Source organism: Macrosteles quadrilineatus, unplaced genomic scaffold (genome assembly GCF_028750875.1).
Source record: "Macrosteles quadrilineatus isolate MER2022 unplaced genomic scaffold, UCM_ALF_1.0 Scaffold_1__1_contigs__length_201487025, whole genome shotgun sequence".
Taxonomy (NCBI): domain Eukaryota; kingdom Metazoa; phylum Arthropoda; class Insecta; order Hemiptera; family Cicadellidae; genus Macrosteles; species Macrosteles quadrilineatus.
Genome location: NW_026542594.1, coordinates 141,255,842 through 141,277,670, shown reverse-complemented (window position 1 = coordinate 141,277,670; position 21,829 = coordinate 141,255,842). Strand labels below are relative to the sequence as shown.

The 21,829-nt window shown below is 36.4% G+C and overlaps 1 protein-coding gene across 3 annotated transcripts; it reads right to left on the bottom strand.

Annotated features, from left to right (window-relative positions):
* Window positions 1-4: 4 nt before the first annotated feature.
* LOC128985875 (probable tubulin polyglutamylase ttll-15) lies at window positions 5-21,569 on the bottom strand. 3 transcript variants are annotated; one of them, XM_054405833.1, is made up of 10 exons: window positions 21,302-21,569; window positions 17,512-17,730; window positions 14,997-15,158; window positions 14,326-14,445; window positions 10,149-10,378; window positions 8,798-8,961; window positions 7,844-8,019; window positions 6,038-6,147; window positions 2,660-2,861; window positions 5-577 (listed from the first exon to the last, which is right to left on the bottom strand). In XM_054405833.1, the coding sequence occupies exons 2-10, from the start codon at window positions 17,716-17,718 to the stop codon at window positions 473-475; spliced, it is 1,476 nt and encodes a 491-aa protein (XP_054261808.1). In that variant the 5' UTR covers window positions 17,719-17,730; window positions 21,302-21,569; the 3' UTR covers window positions 5-472. The 3 variants fall into 3 exon arrangements, with proteins under 3 accessions (XP_054261808.1, XP_054261818.1, XP_054261827.1); XM_054405843.1 differs by lacking the exon at window positions 17,512-17,730; XM_054405852.1 differs by lacking the exons at window positions 5-577; window positions 2,660-2,861 and adding an exon at window positions 4,152-4,562.
* Window positions 21,570-21,829: the final 260 nt, after the last annotated feature.

Sequence of the window (21,829 nt, the reverse complement as noted above, 5' to 3'; positions counted from 1 at the left end):
ATTTTATTTTCTTATCAAGATTGACTCCTTATTGTGGTTTCTCACCAAACAATTGTCGAAGTTTAGCAGGCAGGGGCATCTTCAGGAAAGATTATTGGTGGGGGTGGGAGCATTGCCAGGATTTCATGACTTTCTAAATCAAATACAGCTCACAGTGGTTTCTTGCTCTTAGTAAGCTTGAAACGACAACCACTGTATGAGGTTTTGAAAATATTAACAGTATTAACAGCAATATACTGTATAACAAATTTTATTTATAAATATAACTTTACTTTATAACAATATTAAAGTCTTGAAAAACAGTTATAAATAATGTAGGTACACTGTAAGTGATGTTACAAACAGCAAAAAGTAGGTGTTTGCATGTATCTGGGTCCGACCACTCTTGGTACCTTGAAACCTCAGACTAAACAATACTTTGTAAATACTTTATTTGATGAGCATAAGTACCACACAAGTATGTTTAGTTAATTCAGCACCACGAGGAATCTTGTAGGCACTTAGCATGGAACCATTGCACCATTAACTTATTTTCTGGACTCAAAGAATCCTTGATATCTGGATTTTTTGACGATTCCTGAAAATCATTAATACGGGTTAGAAATATAAATTTAGGTAGTGTTGATAATTTAATACACCATTATAGGTCGGCCGGACAAATAGCGACCTGTACGAGGATTCATCGTGCATGTAATCGGGATCGATTTCCAAGCGGCCGACCTATAGCTATTCTATTGGATAACCCAGAGAATAACAACTTGAAGTGGAGCCCTCAATCTGTCCTATCTAATTATAAATAAATAATTTATAGCTGTACATACAAACAATTTTTGCTGTCTAGAGAGCCTAAAAGAAAGAGGAATGGAATTGTTTCAGAGTTAAAATAGAAAGTCAAAAAGGCTTTTTCAAGCATAGCTACTTCCAAATAGTTTGTTTCTTATACAGTCCGGAACACTCGATAACCCGGCACCTTTATTGGGAATAATAAATTAAAAAATACTTCCATTGCTACCAAACAACACACAACATAGCTCAACACGTTCGCTGCTATGAACGTTCCGGAACTGCAGCGGGGCCATGGCGCCAGGAGCTAGGAACGTTCCGGAACATCTCCGTTCATTGTTGTTTAACGTTTCCATGGATCAGCCAGCTCGTCACGAGCGTCCTATATTTCTTTGCAGCTCGTGGGGACAAACTTTTCTGACAATAAAAAATATAGTTTCCCAAAATCACCAACAGGGTCGTATAGAACAGGGCTTTGTCCCACCTCTTTCCTGCTAGATAGCTACACTACTTTACCGACTGCAGCCTGGGTAGTGCTGCTATCTATCAAAATCACTTGGTACTATGTCCAAAGCCAGTTTTATTACAGAACATTGCTATCCAGTATAACTAGGTACTGTTGTTTTTACTGCAATTCAGTGTATCAGCGGCAATGTTACACAGCGGCGAGCGCTAGTTCAGCTCCTGGCGCCGTCCTGGCATCTAGCGCTCAGCAGCGAACGTGTTAAAGCCAATATAAATTTGGCTGAGTTTACTAATCTATATATATCTGTCTATAAAAGAGGAAGTATGTATGTGCATTATTAATCATTTTTCAAGGATGGTTTGTGTGAAGTTTGGTACAGATCCGTCAAAAGGGATATTTTAATCTTTTGTTCCATACCCACACAATCTAACATAAATTATTAAGTGAATAATAACCATGCGTGCTATCCCAGGTATTCAAATGCCTTCCAATTTGTCATTAACCTACCACATTACTGTCATTTAAAGAAGGAACTCCAATAATGCTAATGAGAAACTTAAACCACCCAAGCTTTGCAACGGAACCAGACTGACGATTTAAAAAATGACACCAAACTTGATTGAAGCAACAATCATCAGTGGTAAGTTTAAAGGAGAAATAGTCTTAATCCCAAGAATAGCGATGATTTCATCTGAATTACCCTTTGAATTCAAGCGAATACAATTTCCTTTACGTATTGCTTTCGCAATCATCATTATAAGGTACAAGGGCAATCCCTGACTATCACCGGTTAAAATTTAGAAAATGCATGCTTTTCACACGGACAGCTGTATGTTGCATGCTCACGTAGTGGTAGGTACGGCTAAAAACTGATATATTTATACACCTAATGAAAAAACAAAAAACATTGTTTATCCACTAGCAATTAGTATTAAGTAAAATAAATATTCTTTTTTGTTTTTGGTATACATTTTTATTATTTATCGTAAAGAACAAATTAAATAATAGTTTTTAGCGCAGCAACGCGTAACTGCTAGTTAATTAAAAAAGGGGATAAATTTTTGTTTGTACATAACCATTAAAAGTAAATCTTTTTTATTGTAAAAATTTACTCGAAATAAAGTGACTATTCTATTGGTTCTAAATTTGAATTGTGTAAGTTAGTTAGTTAAACTCTTATTTCTAAATCATTAATACAAATTGAACACATCATAATTAAGGCTGTTTTCACTAATATGGCACATCCTGTAACGACATTGAGAGGTACCACGGTATTGGGCACGATGCCAGTTGATACAAGGCCGGATTATTGGAAGTCTACTGAATGTAGAAAATTCACTACAACCATTATCAAATTTTTAGTTGTAGGTATTGGTTAAAACTAATGAGCAGGAATGTTGATGCAATTACCATGGTAGGTGGGAAGACCCTCTTGCACTCGTGCCTGTTGGTGTGTTCTCGGTGTGCTTGCCTCAGACTGTAGAGAGTGTCCGACGTGAGACAAGGCAGGCACAGCAGACACTGAGGTGCCATGCAGCTGATACACGCTTCACTGGAGCACACACTGGCAGACACCATCACATTCTTGGTGGCTACCTCCATGTCTGTCATACTGTCAAACACATAACACTACATTATAAATTCGTGCCACCTATGTATGCTAATGCTATTAACATTAAATACAAACTACATTATCTTAACATTTTTTATGCACTTGTTAGGTAATGCAAAAAAACCCTAACAACGTAACAACGTATGTACGTGTGGTTTGACCAGGTCACTTGACCTTTCCAACCAGTGCAGTAAGGTGAATGGGTTGGTGCTAGCTAGTGAACATTGAATTAATTCTTGGATACCGAAGTACACATCGCAGCTATATGGGAATAGCGGCATCCAATTTTCATTCCAAAAGAACAAAAATGAATGTTCTCCCTAATTTCATCATTGGTATTTAAAAAAAAATGCTTAGGCTAAAGAAACTGTTGGTCTTATGCCCAAAGGTATACAATACAAACCATCTAACTACCCATTCCACACTCATATTCAGGTACAAGAATATGCAGCTTTTAGTAGGGGTAGGTGTACAAGCTCACTCAAAGTCATTTAAATTGATTGATTAATTGCAGTAACGTCAGTTGAGGTAGGTCGGATGCGTGATGTGTTTGGGTAGGTCATATGTGACAACATGGTGATGTATGTTTGTGTAGTTCCTTGTAGGGACAAAGGTCTTTATCCGCTGCCTTTTTTTGAGTCCTACGTCTAATGTAGGACCTTTCGTCCTCGATAGTTCCATGTAGTAAGGTACTTTTAGTACAAAGTTTTCCCCTTTGTTTCGTACGATAGCTCGGTGATGTGTTAATGTAAACATACTTTTCGTTCCATTTTTTTGAAAACTTTGATTTGAGTTTTTGTTGGTGGTCTGTGGATTATTGAAGTACTATGAAGTGAAGTCGCTGAAGTGATAGACTTAGTTGACAGTTTTATTTGACATGGTAGTGATGATCGTCGCTGAGTTACTAAGTCCAGACGTAGAAGTTATTGTACTAAATAGACTCAATGACGTTGTTGGTAGTGATTCTTTTTGTTTCTTGTTTGTATACTGTCAGCGTTCATACAACACAGAGTTCTATTAATTTTAGATAGTTTTGTACTCTGTGTATTTTTTTCTGTCAATGTCTGTAAGTATACGTGCATTGTGTTCTGTCTCGGTTAAGTTTCCCTAGCTCTCACTGTGGCTTGGTATCGTCCATTAGTATGGGGCTTGACGACCTTAAGGAATTTAGTGACGACGGAGCATACAAACATTTTACAGGACTGACAGTTGGAGATTTTTGGAGAGGATCCATCACTGTAAGTAAAGTATTTAGGTATGTCATAGCAGTCGGATAAGACTTACTTTTGGGTGAAGTAGACTGGTTCTTTTCCACTCCAGTGAAAAAGATGGTCTCGAAGGTCTGTGATGGTAGAGATGGTGGAGGGACGTCACTGCGGCTACTTATCATCTCCTAACCATCTGCGCCATTGAGTGTGGGAAGGTCACAGGCGTTGGGTGTCAGTAGGCTTGTTAGATGATCTTGTGAAGCTGAGTCAGCTGTTGACGATGCACCAATGTTGATAAAGGTGTTTACTGCCTCTTCGACTTCCTCCTTGCGAGATTAAGGTTTTCTCACACCCATCTTAGACGGTTGAGACGGTTTCCTCACCCACGGCAACATTTTAGAGTAGATACAAATAAAGAGCGTAAAGAGTAAGCGTAAGTTAGGAATTGATGGGATTCTTGTGGATGGTTGAGCATGTGACGTACTTTTCCACTCTGTAACATAAAACCACAAGTTTATATGCCAGGTTCAAGTACCACGCGCTATAAAGCGCAAAGTTTCCAGGTAGGCCTCAGTACAGAGATTTGGGTTGGCCTTCAAGGGTTCGCGTATAGATTTATAGATTTTACTTTCACACTTAACCGTGCAGTGGCCTTGGCTGAGGTTTACCGCCCCGATGATCTCGAGCATCTGGTTTGTGACACAGATGTCGCCTTGGTCCGGATAAACCCTCCTGGACCTGTCACTGCCCCTTCCACCGCACACTAGTTCACTGGCCCTGGACACTAGTTGCCACCCCCGAAATCATCTGCATGACCACCAGTAGTCCCATGGGAATCTGGTTCAATACACAGATCCCAGCGTTGTTGCTGTACTCTAGGGAACTCCACCTGCCGCTGTAGTCTGGGTTAGGATCACCCACCTAACGTCGCAGCTACAGGCTGAGGCTCCGACCTCACCAGGTCTTATTCATCATGTCCATACTTGGGAATAACGAATAGAAATTCTAACGAATAGTGATATTCGTTCCTGAGACGCAAATGTTTTAACAACTATGAGCAACAATAACAATAAAATGGTTCTAGATTCTACTATTTCATCAACAACTGAACTAAACAATGTTCACCAATGCAAACTAACGGAAAGTCGTCCATCTGTTTAACAGTCAAGCATTCAGTGTTCTGAAATATCTTCAACTATTCTTTTAAACGACCGCAAGACAATAGCTATGATTGAACACATGATGAGCGAAGAGTTCTTAGGTGATTTCTCTGATACGAACGAGTAAGTATATTTCAACACAATTAATCTACATTACATTCTAAACCTTTGTTGGACATTCTAAGTCTTTGTTAACTAAATTACTCCTTAATTCCTTCCCTTTCCCATTTTCCTACTTTAAACACTTTGTCTTTGACCTACATGTAATTTTACTAACAACACATTATGTCATTCATCATACGTCACGCATTATGACGTTGTCCTGCCTACGTCACGCATCTGACCTACCTCAACTGACGTCACTGCTGATGTCACTGCAATTAATCAGTTTTGAATGACGTTGAGTGAGCTTGTACACCCACCTACACCTACTTATTTTCATACTTGTCTCAAAGCATTGTTGATAATCAAGTGTATTCAGGGAGTTTATGTACTGGCTTTGTATTGGGTAGCTTGTTCATTTGCTAAAGAAACTTTGCCACTAGTATTATGTTGTGCCTTTCCTAAGTTGGAGCACCCGCTTTTGAAAATTTTTAAAGGGTGCTAAAGGAATATCAAGCTTTGGAGTATATAATACTGTAGTATTTAAATATGAATTACATCTGACATTTTTAGTGAAAATACAATCAGACAAATGGAAATTCGCTTAGTCTATAGATTTGCTGGACAAAGCTATTTTATACTTATTTATTTCCCTAGCCTTATGGAGCTGGCACTTACCTCTAAAACTAACATGGGTCAAACTTACTTTATTTTACTGGCCAGGCCCACCAAATGGAAAAGATTGAAGATGACTTGCTCATACAAGAGTCTGTTTGGTGGGAAATGAGCAGAAGAGAGATTTGGTGACATATTTGCCTAAAACATAAATTTTCTTTATTATCAACTGTTTCTTATTTTACAAGGCCTTTAAGAATAATTCACATAAATATATATAACATTGCTCTAAAAAATTACTAATAAAAGTCACTTAAACAAAAATTTACTGGGATCTAATTTGTAACTTTCATATTACCACAGAGATCAGAGAATACTTATAATTGAGACGACACTTCACATGTTTTTAAAAAAATGTTCTCAATTGGACTGTTACAACACAGTGATGCAACGCTGAGATCATTTACTGCCTTTCTCTAAATTGTTGAGCTGAAAATTTGAAAAAGAAAATAACCCATGAATCCTCCTTACAGCGGATGTTCTGATCAGGTGGACATAGAAAAAGTATTCCAATGGATATATAAGTAAGTATCTAGTCGCCGAACTTCCTCAAAGTAATTAAGACACACTACACACTGTTAATAAAAAAATACCACCGTTAACACTAGTTCTCAGGGACGTAGCAAGGCATTGGCGGCAGAGGCTCCAGCTAAGGGCGCAGGAAGCATTGGGGCGCAAAATTGGCTTTTGAATAGTTGTGTTGTAAGAACAATTAAAAATCCATTTTTTATTGATATTTTTAATGGAATTGTGATAGGCTACTTACTAGAATTTAAATAGATAAAATATTTTATTTTCTGGCATTTTCACAAGAGCGGAACGCATTTGTATGTTGTATGACAAACTGCCGCCCTACTTCGTATGAACTGCGAAGCATGCATTTTTTTTATAGAAGGGTTGACAGTTGTCAGAGCCACAGCGCTTTTGTCTTTTGTCTGATCAAAAGTAAGTAGTAGTAGTGACAACGAGGCGCCCAACCGGCTTAACATAACCTGGTCACAGTTCTGGTCATACTTGAAGGTTGTTAATTTGTGGTTATTACAATTGCATTGATATTATTAATTTTTAAGTCAATAGTTAATATTTAATTTCTTTAAAACCTTGACATAAACTATTGGTACCGGTATACAATTTTATCTCCAGACAAATATAGGATAGAAAAAACTGCACATATCCTAACTTAAAGTTAAGTCCTTTGTAAACTAAAACTGTAAATTTTTATATGTGAAAACTAAAGTTATTAAATTGTGTATAATTCTGTATATTGAAATGAATAAATAAAAATAAAAATGTCTTTAATTTATCTAGTTTTTCAGTACATTACTGCTTTACAGAACAACTTTCGTCTTAATTAAAAAACAAGCCAATCAAATAAACTGTTAATCTGACAATAACCTATCAATAATATAACAATTTAATAATCTACCAGTTAACAATAATGACCTTAGTAGGTGAGTAATTTTTCTGACCTTTTTCCTAAACGATACACAAAAAAAAAGTGTTGAGGCCACAGTGGAGGTCATTGTAAAAGTATAACAAGTTTATCCTTCAAAACTCAAACCTCATTCTGGGAAAAAGTAGCAGTTACTTCCATAGTAAGTTCTGAGTTGAGTGACCTACTCATGTTAGGAGAGCCTTTCGATACTGTAGCTCTTATGAGACAGGAGCTTTGTGCAGAACGGAATATAATGGGTCACTGATTAGTGATTAGTCTACAATAATAGTATAGCCTTAATCTTAAAAGTTAAACATTTTGAAACATGGCTGATTTAAAAATATAACACTATCAATCTTCATGAACTATTCAAACTATAGCCTCGCAAACACTAAAATTTACCTCCATAATGTAAACGTTGAGGTCTTCATCTATAACAAAGTCAAAACGAACCATCTCAAAGAAGTTGCGTTTGGAAGGAAATGATGACAATAGTTTAATGATGAAGGGTTCTTTGGCCAAACAAACTGCTTCAATTGCTTTCTCAATTTGCTGCCAAATCTTGCTTGGATCTTTACCTTAAAAGAAAAGGAAATTATTCAAGGAAAATGGAGTAATAAAAAAAATATATATTATTCATTGTGACCCTTGGTTGGAATAATAGCTATTTACCTTACAAGTGTAGTAAGAGCGTTTTTACATCACGCAGGTGAATGTTGTGCAACGAGCGGAAGCGAGTTGCATAATTTACCGAAGTGATGTAAACACGCTCTTGCGTAACGTGTAACGTACAAGATTTTACCTGACCCGACAATATACAGGAGGTTACGAACAATATTTTTCATTATCCATTTCACTGATCTTCTAACAGTAACATTCATTTACAAACAAAAGCTAGGTTAGGAAAATTCTTCAAAACATAACAATAAAATTCAAGCGCGCAGCTGATTTCTAGCGTTGAACGTCGTTGGCTCCATAGAGGTATATTTTTTAAGTTAAGCACTCAAATGTTATTTAAATGGGTTTCATTACGTCACCTAGTGAGTTTTTTCCAACTTTACATCACTCGAGAAGTAACGAAGTTATATACACCACGCTTGGGATAGGGAAGTTTAACATGGCGGGTTAGGTAAAAATTATTAACTTATCCAACAACTGTGGTTGGATTGAAGGTAATAATTTTATTTTATGATCAATTTAAAAAAAATACTTTGTAGGCTATATGATTTTAATCAGGGTGAAGCATTAACTTACATTTAGCATTAAGAAAAATGTCTTTGTCGTTTTATTAACGAGAATACCGAAAAAAGCTTCTTTACTGCAAGGAAAGTAAAATAAATATTAAATGTTACTTACCTGCTCTAGAAACATATTCGTTAAATGAATCTCTCATAGAATAGCCATATTCGTTATACAGCTTCCTTAGAGATGGAATCTCCCATGTTGGTAAATAATCATCTCCAATCACATACTTGTTTAAATTTTTGGGATCAAAAGGATGGTATTTCTCTGGGCAGTATCTTAAAAACAAAATAAAACATGATAAACGAAATCCTCTAACTGGTCGTTTATTTGATAACTAAAAAAAAATAAAAGAGTCAATTGAATTTGTGTAAGAATAAGTAGTCACTATATTACCAGTTCTGGAACACTGCATTTCTTTGAATAAAGATGATGATACATGCAAATTAGTGTTTGAAGCAGGTATACTGGTAGGTAAAGCTACAAAGGAACCAATAAATTCCAATTAGAGTGCTAAGCATGTGTGTCCATTCAACCGTTCCATAAGGGAGGCTGGAAAATATTTAAATTTGGTTACATAATTGTTGATTTTACACATTTGACCTAAATTTGAGTTATTAGTTAAAATTTTTCCATGACTTCTAAAATTTGGGAAAAAATTATTAACATGTTGCCTTATAGGGGGGGGGGGACTTGATCCTCCCCAGTCCATATTGGAGGTCACAAATTATGGAGATTTATAGGCATGATGTGTGGATGGGATACTCCCCGGTGTGGATTAAGAGGGTTCTACCCGTCAACTACCGAAATTACCGTCAATTACCGCGTAAACATGGTACTACAAAAAAGAACCTCGTGGCATTATTAAAGTGTTTATCGAGTTGAAATAAACTGTAAAATATTCACAAAGATCCAAACAATGCACTGGAAACTTCGTAATTGTTTTTTTAGTACAAAATCATTTTGAAATCCGTAAATTAGGCTTTTTTACATGTAATTTTAACAGTTAAAAATGATTTTGATTTTCCCCATCCATTGCATGCTTTGGTATGTTAAGAGCACAAAATGCACACAATCATTGGAAACAAATTAGTTTTAGATTGTTGAGAGCTTGTACAATAGAGGCATGTCCAATCTCAAACTATATTTCAATCCATATAATCCGCCATTTTGAATTGAACTAGAGGCTGCCTGGTAGAACCCACTTAACGTAAATACTACGATTATCCGTAGTACTATCCTGGTAATTAGATCAATTTGTAAATGACAAGGTCCAGTTGCCATTGGCTGTATGGGCTATTAATTAACAGTCCTGTCTAAGGAACGTTGTCAGCAAGACTAGTCAATAACAAGACTACAAGATCACATGAAATAACATTTTTTATCAATAGTAGAACGTTTTACAAAGGCCTGCAATTCTTATAAGAGTTCAGTATAGCCACTGTTAAAATACATTAGCAACAACCTAAAGAGGATGTCTCCGTTGTACATGTAAACTCGAAGGGGATCAACAGACGTGATGATCGTATACACTCCAATGTCAAACTTGTACCCATCAACCAGGAACGGTCTGTCAATGTACTCTTGCACAAAACTTCCATTTGACTTCAGATCTAAGGTGTCCAGTGTTTCTATTTTTATTCCACGATGATCATTGCTTTTCTGTACAAACTTTTTACTGGGATATTTTTTTACCTGCAAAATTTATTATGTTTATTTCAGTAGATAATGATTACCTACTCCTGTAGATTAGTCTAATGGTACAATAATGCTACTAGTAAGGTAAGCGCTACAACAATACAGTGGAGTCCTGATAATCCGAACTTCGGTAATCTGAAAGTTGCTTAATCCAAAACAGAAAAATAATTTTTTTTTACCCACTACGTGCTGTCACTTATTGGGGAAAATTGAAACTACTAGCACCATCGCGTGACGACATTAATACATTTTATTGTAGACGCAAAAAGTGATGACTCAGTACGTGCTGTCACCCATTGGGAAAAGCCAAAACTGCTAGCACTGTCGTGTAACAACAGTTAGTTGTACCTCGTCAAAGTATTCTGTAGCAGCCAAGATAAATCAAATCAAAATAGACTTGTTGTATAGAGTATTTTAGTAAACATTTTGCAATTTTTTTAGTAAACATTTTTCATTTTCGTCCTGGGTTCCAATCCCGCCAAATCACCAATGGATTTGATCTAAGTGATAATGCCGCAACCCCTATGTCTAGCCTAAGCTAATGTGAAAAACATTTTCAAGGTCAGAAGCGTTCAGAACAAATAATAAAAAAAATAAAAATAAAAAAAAAAATAAAAAAAACTAAAAAAATACAAAAAAAGTTTGATCCGAAATATTTGGTAATCTGAAATGGGTCCGGTCCCAACCATTTCGGACTCTCGGGACTCTACTGTATTACATTTTGTAAAAGTTATATGCTATTTTGTACGTTCACTGTGGCAGGTCTATATGGGGGTCGGTGTCCATTCCACTGGAGGGCAAGAGTGTCATGTTAGATGTACTCGTACGCCCTTAGTGTGGCTCAGTCGTCCATGGATAAAATGTTCAATATCACATTGTTCTACAGGTTTGTGCATTTTAACTGATTTATATTTGGCTTACTACCCAGATACGAAGAATCAGTGATTTAGTAGCCATTGGACTAAAAGGCAGATAATTGAAAGTGCTCTACATAGAAGGTGAGGTGGATAAGGGAGTGGTAAATCGTTATTTTCCCAACTTCTCCCTGCAATTGATGGAACTGTTGGCAACTGTGCTGTTCTGCTAGCTATTGAGCTAGAAAATAAATGTGTCCGTTCTTGAGACGTAGGCACTTCAGGGTTGTACTAAATAACGCATAACCGGAAACCACAGAGAATGAGGTAAATAGCAAAAATCGACTCATCATCATATAAATATTTTGCGTATGCTGGATGCCGGTGCTTAAGCTGATTTCACTTAAGTCACGCAAGCAAGACTATAGTCCTCGCCACCCTAACTTGAGGCAGCCAGTGGCAGATTTACCTACGGCGCTGCCCCTAGGCCCGTTCGGCCGGCCGCACCTTTGTGTTCCGCGATTGAGGAAAGTTTTCAGCGCAAAAGCAATATTAAACTTCCCGTTGTTGGCATGCTTATTAATGCATTTTCCAGGAAAAACATAGTCACTATATGAGTAGGGCCTACTTTAAAGATGTATTAATAGGTTTTAAGAAAAACCTATATTTTGTTGTTGAGACAAGAATAAATATGAATATGAATAGCCTAAATTAATCGCCGAACACATTGCCGTTCTTGACTAAATTCAATTCAAATGTATTCAGCTTAAATTGGTTTTGTTTTGGTTTTTCTTATAATTTCTATGAAATTATTAATACATATATATATATGAATTTAGGTGTTCACGTAATAGGGCTGCTGATCTATATAATTAATACGCTACATAAAACTTTGTCGGTTGAACTCCTCCGCCATTTCCTTACCGATTTTATCCATTGACATCTCATTGGAAAGAGCGTGTCGCTTAGATTTGCAAACTGAGCTTACATTTTTGAAAAAGTCCCTTGGGCTCTGCCCCAGTGGCTGTTAAAGTTCCCATGTTATCCTTATGAATAACATAATTGTTTACATTTTGATCAGCTGTATAATTTAATTGCTGTTATTTATTTTTCAATTCAACGTCTTTTAAACTCATCTGAAAATTACGATGACTTTTATTTGTTTTTAAATAACTACTTTACTTCTTTGCAATTGCTCGATTTCGAGCAACGTGTTTACTAGTAATATATTAAATTACAGTAGTAAAAGTACAACAGAGAACCCTAAAAATTATATTTCTAGTAGATATATATATTCTAGTTAGTTATATATATATATACAGGGTCTTTTTAAAAGAATGCCGGGATTTTAAATGATAATTGCTTGGGTAATATTCAAGGCAACTAAACGTTTTATACGTAATTTTGAAACTAAAATAACTAAGTTTTGTTTCTCCTGTAGCAAGGGAGGAAATTTTGACCTTCTTCTCTGGCTTATGCACAAGCTGTTGATTCAAAATGATTTAAGATTAGATAATCAAAATAGATTCATGAAATCTGGAACTGCTCAAATTGTGTGGTAAATAAGTCCAAGATAAATGTTGAAATGAATTCTATGATATCTGTAGGCCAACTGGTTTACCAACCGAGAGCCAAGTTTAGTGTCACATCACCTTTTATAACATACAGATTACAGCTATCCTATATTGACCATGATGAGGTCATACCTCCTTCAGAAAATAAAGTTTTAATCTATAAATGTAATTAAATCATAGAAGATACCAATAAATTATTTTAGACTGTTAAAGAAATCAGTAAAGCGTAAAGCTGGAAGTAAGTGATGATGTCATCGTTCCCGCTAAGAGCGCTACCCACTGTGAGGGTTTGAATGAAGTAATATGACGTCATCGTTCCTCCCAGCTCCCCACCACGACTGTTGCTCCGGTGAGCCAACTCGTTGCTTTGAGTCAAGATGTATGGAGTAAAAGTATTACCCCAGTATTACTGCTACTCGCAGTCTATATTATGTCTGCATCTGCACGTCGGGACATGAACGTGAGTCATCTTCACCGATCGATAATCACCTGGCGCCCGCCGCCACGCACGCCGCCCGTCACGGATGCGGAAGCGTTCGACACCAACCTAAAACTGACTGGTCAACCGACCGTGATTAAGAGGATTACAGCCTCGGTCATGTGCCTACACCCCACGTTACCCGCGGCCAGGCGCCCTTCAACGGATGGCGCCCCTAGGCACGTGCCTTTAGTGCCTTATGGTAAATCCGCCACTGGAGGCAGCCCAAACTGACTTGCAGGGCAATTATCAGCTAGTCCCACAAGACCATTTTACAACCCTATTAGCAAAGCTTTTTTGAACGACAATGTTTATGGTTTATACTTGTGTTTGTGTTGTATGTATTTTGTTTATAGCTCAAAACAAAAACCGTAAAAATTATCCGTTTTGGATGGGACAAAAACAGAAATGTTTGTTAAATTTATGTTATTAATGTAAACGAGTAAATAATATATCAGATTATAATTTTAATGTTAATATTGTACTAGGGCGTACTCGGAAGCATCGCTAATAGGTTTGTAAAAGGGTCGTGCGGGACCAGACCAGCGGGTAATTGCCCTGCAGGTCAATTTGGGCTGACTCAAGTTGGCGAGGACTATAATTCAAGGTAGACAAGATTTTTCTATATCTTACTTTAATTGTCTCTTTACCATGAATCTCGCAGAAGGTTAAATGACTAAAGAACTGGTAGCCAGGGACGAGAAAGAGGCATTAAAATGCCATCTTCTGTTCTCATTACCTTTTTTATGATGTACATTCACTCTCCCAGTATGAGCACTGTTTGGCCAAATGGGAACACAATATTTGTCTGTTGATAAGACTCAGAGGGGCTGGAGTACACTTCATATCAGGTTAGTAAATGGCTTATCATAAGGCTGGCTGGTACAAGATTTTAGTAGAAATTCAAACATATTAGACATTGAAATACTGTTTTCATGAAGGCTAAAATATACTTTTATTGGTTTAACAACGGAAGTAATTATTAATCAGACAGTTGATTTATTTGACCATTTATCTTTAATCTTTTAAGATACTTACATAGTCTAGCAGTTGTTGCTTTTGTTGTGGAATTTTAAATGCTTTAGGTATGTATGGAATATTGGTCGTTGCCAGATCCATCTTATTTGTAATATATCCAGAACCTGGGAAATGATTGACCTAAAACATTCACATTCAATAAAAAAAAGATGACCTGTAATTCTTTGTTATCAATATGACTAGCTGTGTACCCGTTCTACGCACGGGGATCTTATAATATTCAGTTGAAACCTTCTTATATAACGAACAGCAGTTGGTTTGCATATTTTAAGATATGCTGGCCAAACTATTATACATAGCTTCATTTTATGTTGTTTTTTGTTGTTCCGGATCGGTATGACAATCAATAAAAGGTTAAATTACCTCTGTGTCTGCCGGTCGATCCTATAACGGTAGGCTTACTTTGTAGCTATGGGCCCAAGAGATAGTTGCACCCCTCCCCCTTCCTTGCATGAAAATCTTTCTCTTCCTTTTGCCCCCAACAAACCTAAGACTCTTGGGTCCCTGAGACCAGACCCACCGGACCCATTGACTAAAGCGGTCCTGATCACTCTACTTTTTCAGGAGGGTGGTCCACACCCCCCAGAGGCTTGATTGAATCATAGCAATCCATTTAATCAACATTAATATTGAAAAGGTAAGATTTAAGCAGGATTTCAGTTGCTACTCACCATCTGATGACTTTTAAGATTTTTCAGTTTAGCGTAAAGCTTTTTAAAAGGGTAATCATGAGCCCAGAGGACGTCCCAGTGATCATCAGTTGCTAGGTTACCTTGTATATACCCGAAGTGATGGAACATGTCAAAAACATGTTTTAAATGGCCAGAGCTTACCTAAAACACAAGAGAGAATCAAAATATTGTTTTTAATGAACTTGTACATTAACATAATACTGGACTAAATTTTGAAAAAAAGAAGTTGTATCGTCCGTGTACAGAATAGTTTTGGTCATTGGAAGGTAATTAATGTAAATTAAAAACAGAACTGCCTGGAACAACTTAAAAACTGGTCCCTGTGGAACACTCCAATTTACTTCCCTTTCTTGTGATTTTCTTCCACTAGATCTTAATATTTGTTTCCGGTTTTTTTGATAAGATGAAACAAATTTAGTGAAGATCCGTTGAACCCATACAGTTCTAACTTTTAGCGAACTTCCCTATATGGAAGTACTGTAGCTATTACCGTAGGTGGCACGGTAAGACCAGTAGGCCCAGGACCGATTTAACTTTTCATTTTGATGTCCACAGAGGCCAAAAACACCATTCGTTCTAATTTGTATACATATTGTTTATTTTTATATTGTTTTTACTAGAGGACCTATGCTGCTCTGCAGTGTAAAAGTAAATATGAAATCCGAGTAATAATCAAGTTTATGATTTTTGATTGAGTAATACAGTATCTTGAGCTAAACTGATTTAAACAATCAATAACTCAAATTAAAGCCTATAATTTACTGATTATTTTGAGTCTAAAACATATAAAAAACATGAACAATACTGGAGCTATTGATTTTCAATCATAGAATTGGTCGAGTAATACAATTTGAGACTTCAATCGGGCAATTCTCCAGAAAGTGAAACTGACATGATTTTTTTTTCAAAATTGTTTTGTAGTACATTTAATAAGTATATTTCACTATTAGAATACCTAAATTTAATAATTATGTAAACAATTTTTTTTCCTTCAACATTTTATAATATAAAAATAATTTTTTAACATTATTTAACATTTTAAATTTTTAACATTTTATCCTACTAATATTATAAATGAGAAAGTTTGGATGCATGTTTGTGACAAGTGAACGCGAAAAATACTGGTCGGATTGGGCTGAAATTTGGCATGATGATAGCTCACATTCCCGATTAACATATAGGCATATTCTTATTTAAAAAATCCTTTCGGGCTCCGCCCCAGTGGCTCTGGAGTTTCCCATGTTAACCTTATGAGAAATGGAATTATTGAATCTTAACAGCTGTTTCAATTAAACAAGTTGGTTCTGTTCTATGATGTTCAATAGCATTTAAGTTACAAGGATTACCAACAGGGTGCAGCACTATTATTTCTTTCACATTTATGACAACAGCTAATTTGCAACCAAAAGGTGAGTGAGCGTAGCTAACAAACTTCAACCTGGAGGCGAGTTAGCGTAGCGAACGAGCTAACCTGAAGGCAAGTGAGCGCAGCGAACGAGCTCCAACCTAAAGGTGAGTGAGCGTAGCGAACAAACTTCAACCAGGACGTGATTGAGCCATGCGAACAAGATAATCTTGAAAATTAAAAGTTAAACGGGGCAAAGCCCGCGGGTTACAGCTAGTAATATATAAAATATGGTACCTATTCAAAATAAGGTAGGAAAAGAGAAAACCCAGCCCCCTCCGTCCCCATAGCTGGCCAAGTTCTCTCTCCACTCCGTTTTATCTTTCCTATAATTTAGGTAAGTTTTAGGTAAATTTGAGTAGTAATAATAAAGTTGTAAAATTTTAATATACACTAACAATATCCTACAAATATTAAATTAAATTATAAGATAAGGAAGGAACAGATTCTATTGAACTAATACAAACTTAAAACTCATTTAAACGAATAGAACTATAATAAATTGAATTGTCGTACATTTGTGAAAAATGCTACAATAGACGGGGTTACGGCCGACTAGAGCATTGAAAAGTTCCCTCACATCCATCCACCATTGGGAATTTCCACCACTTTCAATGACCAGAATTTTATTCCATGACTTTCCATGACTATCCCTGACTTTCCAGAATGTGGACACCCTGTCAAATTATCCATCCTCAACAATTTGAGGTTCAAACTAAAGTAATTTGGGCAGAACTCAACAAAGACTGTCATGATAGGTCGCTAGCTTTATTCTTGAGAAAAATCAGTAGCTTCTTAATGGTTCGAAAATGGACCCAGCTGTCCTTGATTATTGCTGGGCTTTCAAGAAGTGGTCCTAGAACTAGCTGATCTAAAATCATTAATGTAGCAATAATTTAATTCATTCAAAACTCATCCTTCACTCATCTCCGCCTTAAAATATACATCTGGCTTCATGTAGTTCTAATCTAATCTAATTAACAGCCTAGATTATCCCTCGCTCAAAAAAAACAAAAACAAAAAAAAACACTTTTATTGATAACAGTTTTTAATAATCTCTATTACGTATGTGAATAGCCTAAAGCTTACATCTCTATTATATGACAGGAAGATTGGTTTATTATCTAATTTCTTAGTATCTTCAGTATGTCCTTGCTCATTTCCATGATGGTAACGGATATGTTCTGTTTCTATCCAACGCAGTTCATATATGTTAAGAACCAGCAATGCAAGACAACAGAATATGACAAAGCTCACAAGAACAACTGGGCTTCTAACGGACAGCACAACTCTCATAATTACATGCGTCTGAAACAAACATCAAACATCAAATTACTTAATCAAGGAAGGCATTTAATTTGTAAATGCAGTGTGTTAGAAAAGTTCTCGAACAGTTTAATATATTTTTATTAGTAGAAAATGATGCTGCAAATCCGACTTCATAAGGTTGACTATCCAAAATGGTGCAGTTTTATTAACGTTTCCCTTAAGTTACCACAGACTAAGCAACACAAGTAGACTCCTCATCCCATTGTTAATTTTGAAGCTTGTTTTTTTTTTGTCTAGTTCAAGTACATCGACACTGATTGCTGGGGTAGAAAAAATTTGGTTTCTATTATTTTAGGATTATTTTCATGATTTGTGCTTTACTATTTGGTTATTTTAACTAGGAGACCAGTTATTGTTTAAGATTATATCGTTTTATTTGGTTAAATGAGGTTTTAATTGACTGAAGTAACAAGAAACAAATTGTAAACAACTACCTCTGGATTTGGGAATGGGCATACGGGAGGGACGATGGCTAAAGGTGTGGTGACGTCATATCTATAGTGGCTAATGTCTTCTCTTGAAGCAACCCGATTACCGTAACGAAACGATGTGATTCCAGCGGCGTTCGTGGCATAGTTGGTAGCGCATCGGACTAGTGTTCAGGAGGTCTCGAGTTCAAAACCCGTCGGGGTCATTAACTTTTAGTCAAAGTTTTTGCTTTATTTGATTTTTATCTTATTTTTTTTATCATCAGCAAGTTTGGTTGGTTAGGTTAGGTTATGATAGTTTAATTTTAAAATACTGTACAAAATTTTAAAATTGATTTTATAATTCAAAATTATAACTAAACATTCATTTCATTTTTATCTTATATATTTTTTATATTATCCACAAGTTTGGTTGGTTAGGTTAGGTTATGACAGTTAGTTTAATTTTTTAATTAAAAAGTTAATTTTATAACTAAAAATTAGGCTATAAAATTAACTTAATTTAAATTTTTCAACTTAGCGGTTCTGGCGGCGAACGCTGACACTAAGTTAGCCATCGTCCCTCCCGTGTGTCCCACCGCTACATTTGGCAACAATAAAACTAAAACACTAACAATAAAATTAGCATCAGCTGTTCCATAAGGATGACAAATCTACTAAAAGGGAGTGTTTTATCTATGATTATACAATTGATTATTGGATACTGAAGTAAACATCCCATCTATATAGCCCAGCTGTCACCATTTTTTTTAAATTTAAAAAGAACCTATAGTTGTGTGAGCCAGTCACAGAATGCCCTAATGCCTAAGATTCTATTTTAAATACATTTTTTTTGTTACTAACGAAGTTGATGGGACATAACAGTTGCTAAATAGATCACAATACTAATTAAGTTTGTGTAGGCTATTTGGCAGAAATTAGTAATTTAGATCAACACAAGCTGTCGGTGGCTCCCATCAACTACGACTATTTTAATTTAAAAACTGGCAATAACTTTAACATGGGGATGGAATGTCTAGTTGTATCAATAAGACTGGGACAGTGGCGTCGTCCTGTAATCCAGCTATTAGGAGGTCACGAATTGTGGATATTTATAGGCATGCACTGTGGATGCGATACTCCCTGGTGTGGATTAATGTCCGCACTAGTGAGTGCACCAACTATCCGCAGTACTATCCTGATAATTAGACCAATTCGTTAATACCAAGGCAAAAATGTGGTTCGGATTCCACAATAAACTGTAGGTCCCTTAGTTGCCATTAGTTGTATCGGCTATTAATTAACAGCTGTGACGAAGAAATATGTCGGCCTTAGTCACTAACAAGACTACAAGATCGCGCCACTCATCCTACACTCATATTGGGACCCACATAGGGGCTTTTAAATAATTGATTGATTAATTGATGTTCAAAGGTTATACCAAGAAAAAAAACAGGCGATAATAGGATATTAATATTTCCGTACTACAATATTTGACAACAATTAATGGCATTTTCCAACTTGAAAACCCACCACCATCATTGGGAACAACCAAACAAAATTCTAAAATATCACAAAACATGTTCCGTAGTTGCCTGATACTTGAAGGACTAGTTTTATGTTGGTCTGTCATTAGTTTAGTGCAGTAAAACCCATCTAATCAATTCCTTACTAAATTATTTGTAATTGTTGCAGACAGTATTACTTACCTACTATACCAAAAAGTAAAAGATAGTTTGAGGATGACTTTTTGTCCGTAAACATACAAATTCCAGTGGTGTTAATGGGGCGGGAATGTGTGGTAACGGTGTTCCTACTCTGCTTTTTCAAACAACTTATAGGCTATACAGTATTGGTAAGCGACCCATATTTTTCCGTGACTGACAGTAATGAGAGTGTTCCCGCACTAGAAAAATACAACTACACCACTAGCTAATGTCCTAAATTTAAAATTTTTCAAATAAAACTAATCCACTATTTCACTGTGCTTGCCATGTTTAAGTAGTTATGTTGGTTAATGGAGCTCAGTGGATCATATAGCCTACTTATAAAAAGTCAAAAGTTTTATCCTGAGAAAAGTAAGTGGCTTTTTATGTTTTAAAACTGGCTACAAGATTTCTTGCATCGTTGAACTTTTAAGGTTATAGGGGGACTTCGCTTGTCTAATGACTTAGGCATAAGACTTCTGTCCTGATGTCTAGAGTACAAACAAATCCCACCAACCACTAATATGAATTAGGTACCGGTACCTAGGCTATTAGATTCTCTTCCGTTTGAATATGATTGAAACACGATGGAGTGTCTGTAGACAAACACTTTTTCTAGCATACATAAAACATTTATATAAGCTTATCACCGTATTCGTTCGGATATTATGGCTGTATTCTTGTATAGAACAGTAGATTACTGCCTATGTGTATTTTTAAAACCTAGGCCTATCCATTCATTTATCTACCAAACTCTGGATGGTTCAGATTTTTTTTTTATTTCAAAGAAGAGTTCGGTATTGAGTTATCCAAACATGAGGGAGTTTTCTGTATAGGTACTATATATGATAATGCCATAAGTTATGTAGCTGATCGGAGCCACAGAAAACATACTACTATAACCCAGAATGCCAACCGCATGGTAAAAAGCGTTAAGTACTTTGAGAGAGCTTTGCCTGTCAATTTAAGTAGGCAGCGCCACCAACGTTGCTATACACTCAGCATAGCAATGCTGGTGGCGCTGCCTACGAACTGACAGGCAAAGCTCTCTCAAAGTACTTAACGCTTTTTACCATGCGGTTGGCATTCTGGGTTATAGTAGTATGTTTTCCGTGTCGGAGCCAACCAACTACTGCCTAAGTTATCTAAAGAGCAATTTATAACTTTTTAGCTAGGGGAACTGACTCTGTAGATAATATCTTCCCCGTTGAATTCGGACCTTTATTTAGGTTCAAACCACAAGTAGCGAAGTAGCAACCTTCAGATATCAGATCTGGCTGAAGACAATTAAGCACTATGACCATTCCGCTACTCAGTCTAACAAGCCAGATCTGCGATAATTAAGAATTAAGGTAATTTCCATTTTAAAATATTGCATTAACTAGTGTAGGCCTAAACAAAGAATAATAGGCTCTAAAATATCATGGTCCTACTTACCAATAAAATTCAGTCTCCACTAACTTATGCTTCTGAGGTGGGTAAGTTACCTGAAAGTCGTTTATGACAGTAGGTAAACTTAGACTTAGACCAACAATACTATTACACACAACCGAAAGAAGCAGACTAAATTAATAGGTATTTCTTCAAATGAAAATTACTAAAATAGGAATGTAAACAAGTGGAATCAAAAACTAAACTTTCACATGACGGAGAATTCCAAGTCAAACCAGGCGCCTAACGGAACTTCGAGGTCGAGCATGCGCGTAAGCACTCAGCATTCAAGAATGACATTCCGATTCCTTTCCTTCCTACTCTACTCTACAATCACTCTATTTACAGTCAGCGAGTCAGCTGTTAATTGAAAAAAGAAACAGCTGAGTTGTGTTTAATGACTGACTGAGACCGACTTGAGACTGAGTGACTGACATGACTCGGACTCGAACTTGACGCCTTGACCATCCAACAACGTCCGTCGTCCAGTCCAGTCCACTCCGGCTCCGGCGTCCGTCGTCCACTTGACTCCAC

Excerpts from the sequence above, each read along its gene's own strand:
- LOC128985875 (XM_054405833.1), bottom strand. The coding sequence starts at position 17,718 with ATGAGAGTTGTGCTGTCCGTTAGAAGCCCAGTTGTTCTTGTGAGCTTT. Across the intron at positions 8,962-10,148 it reads AACGGAGACATCCTCTTTAG|ATACTGCCCAGAGAAATACC; the intron begins GTTGTTGCTAAT and ends TTTGTTTTTAAG. Across the intron at positions 6,148-7,843 it reads TCAACGTTTACATTATGGAG|GCAAATATGTCACCAAATCT; the intron begins GTAAATTTTAGT and ends TTTATGTTTTAG.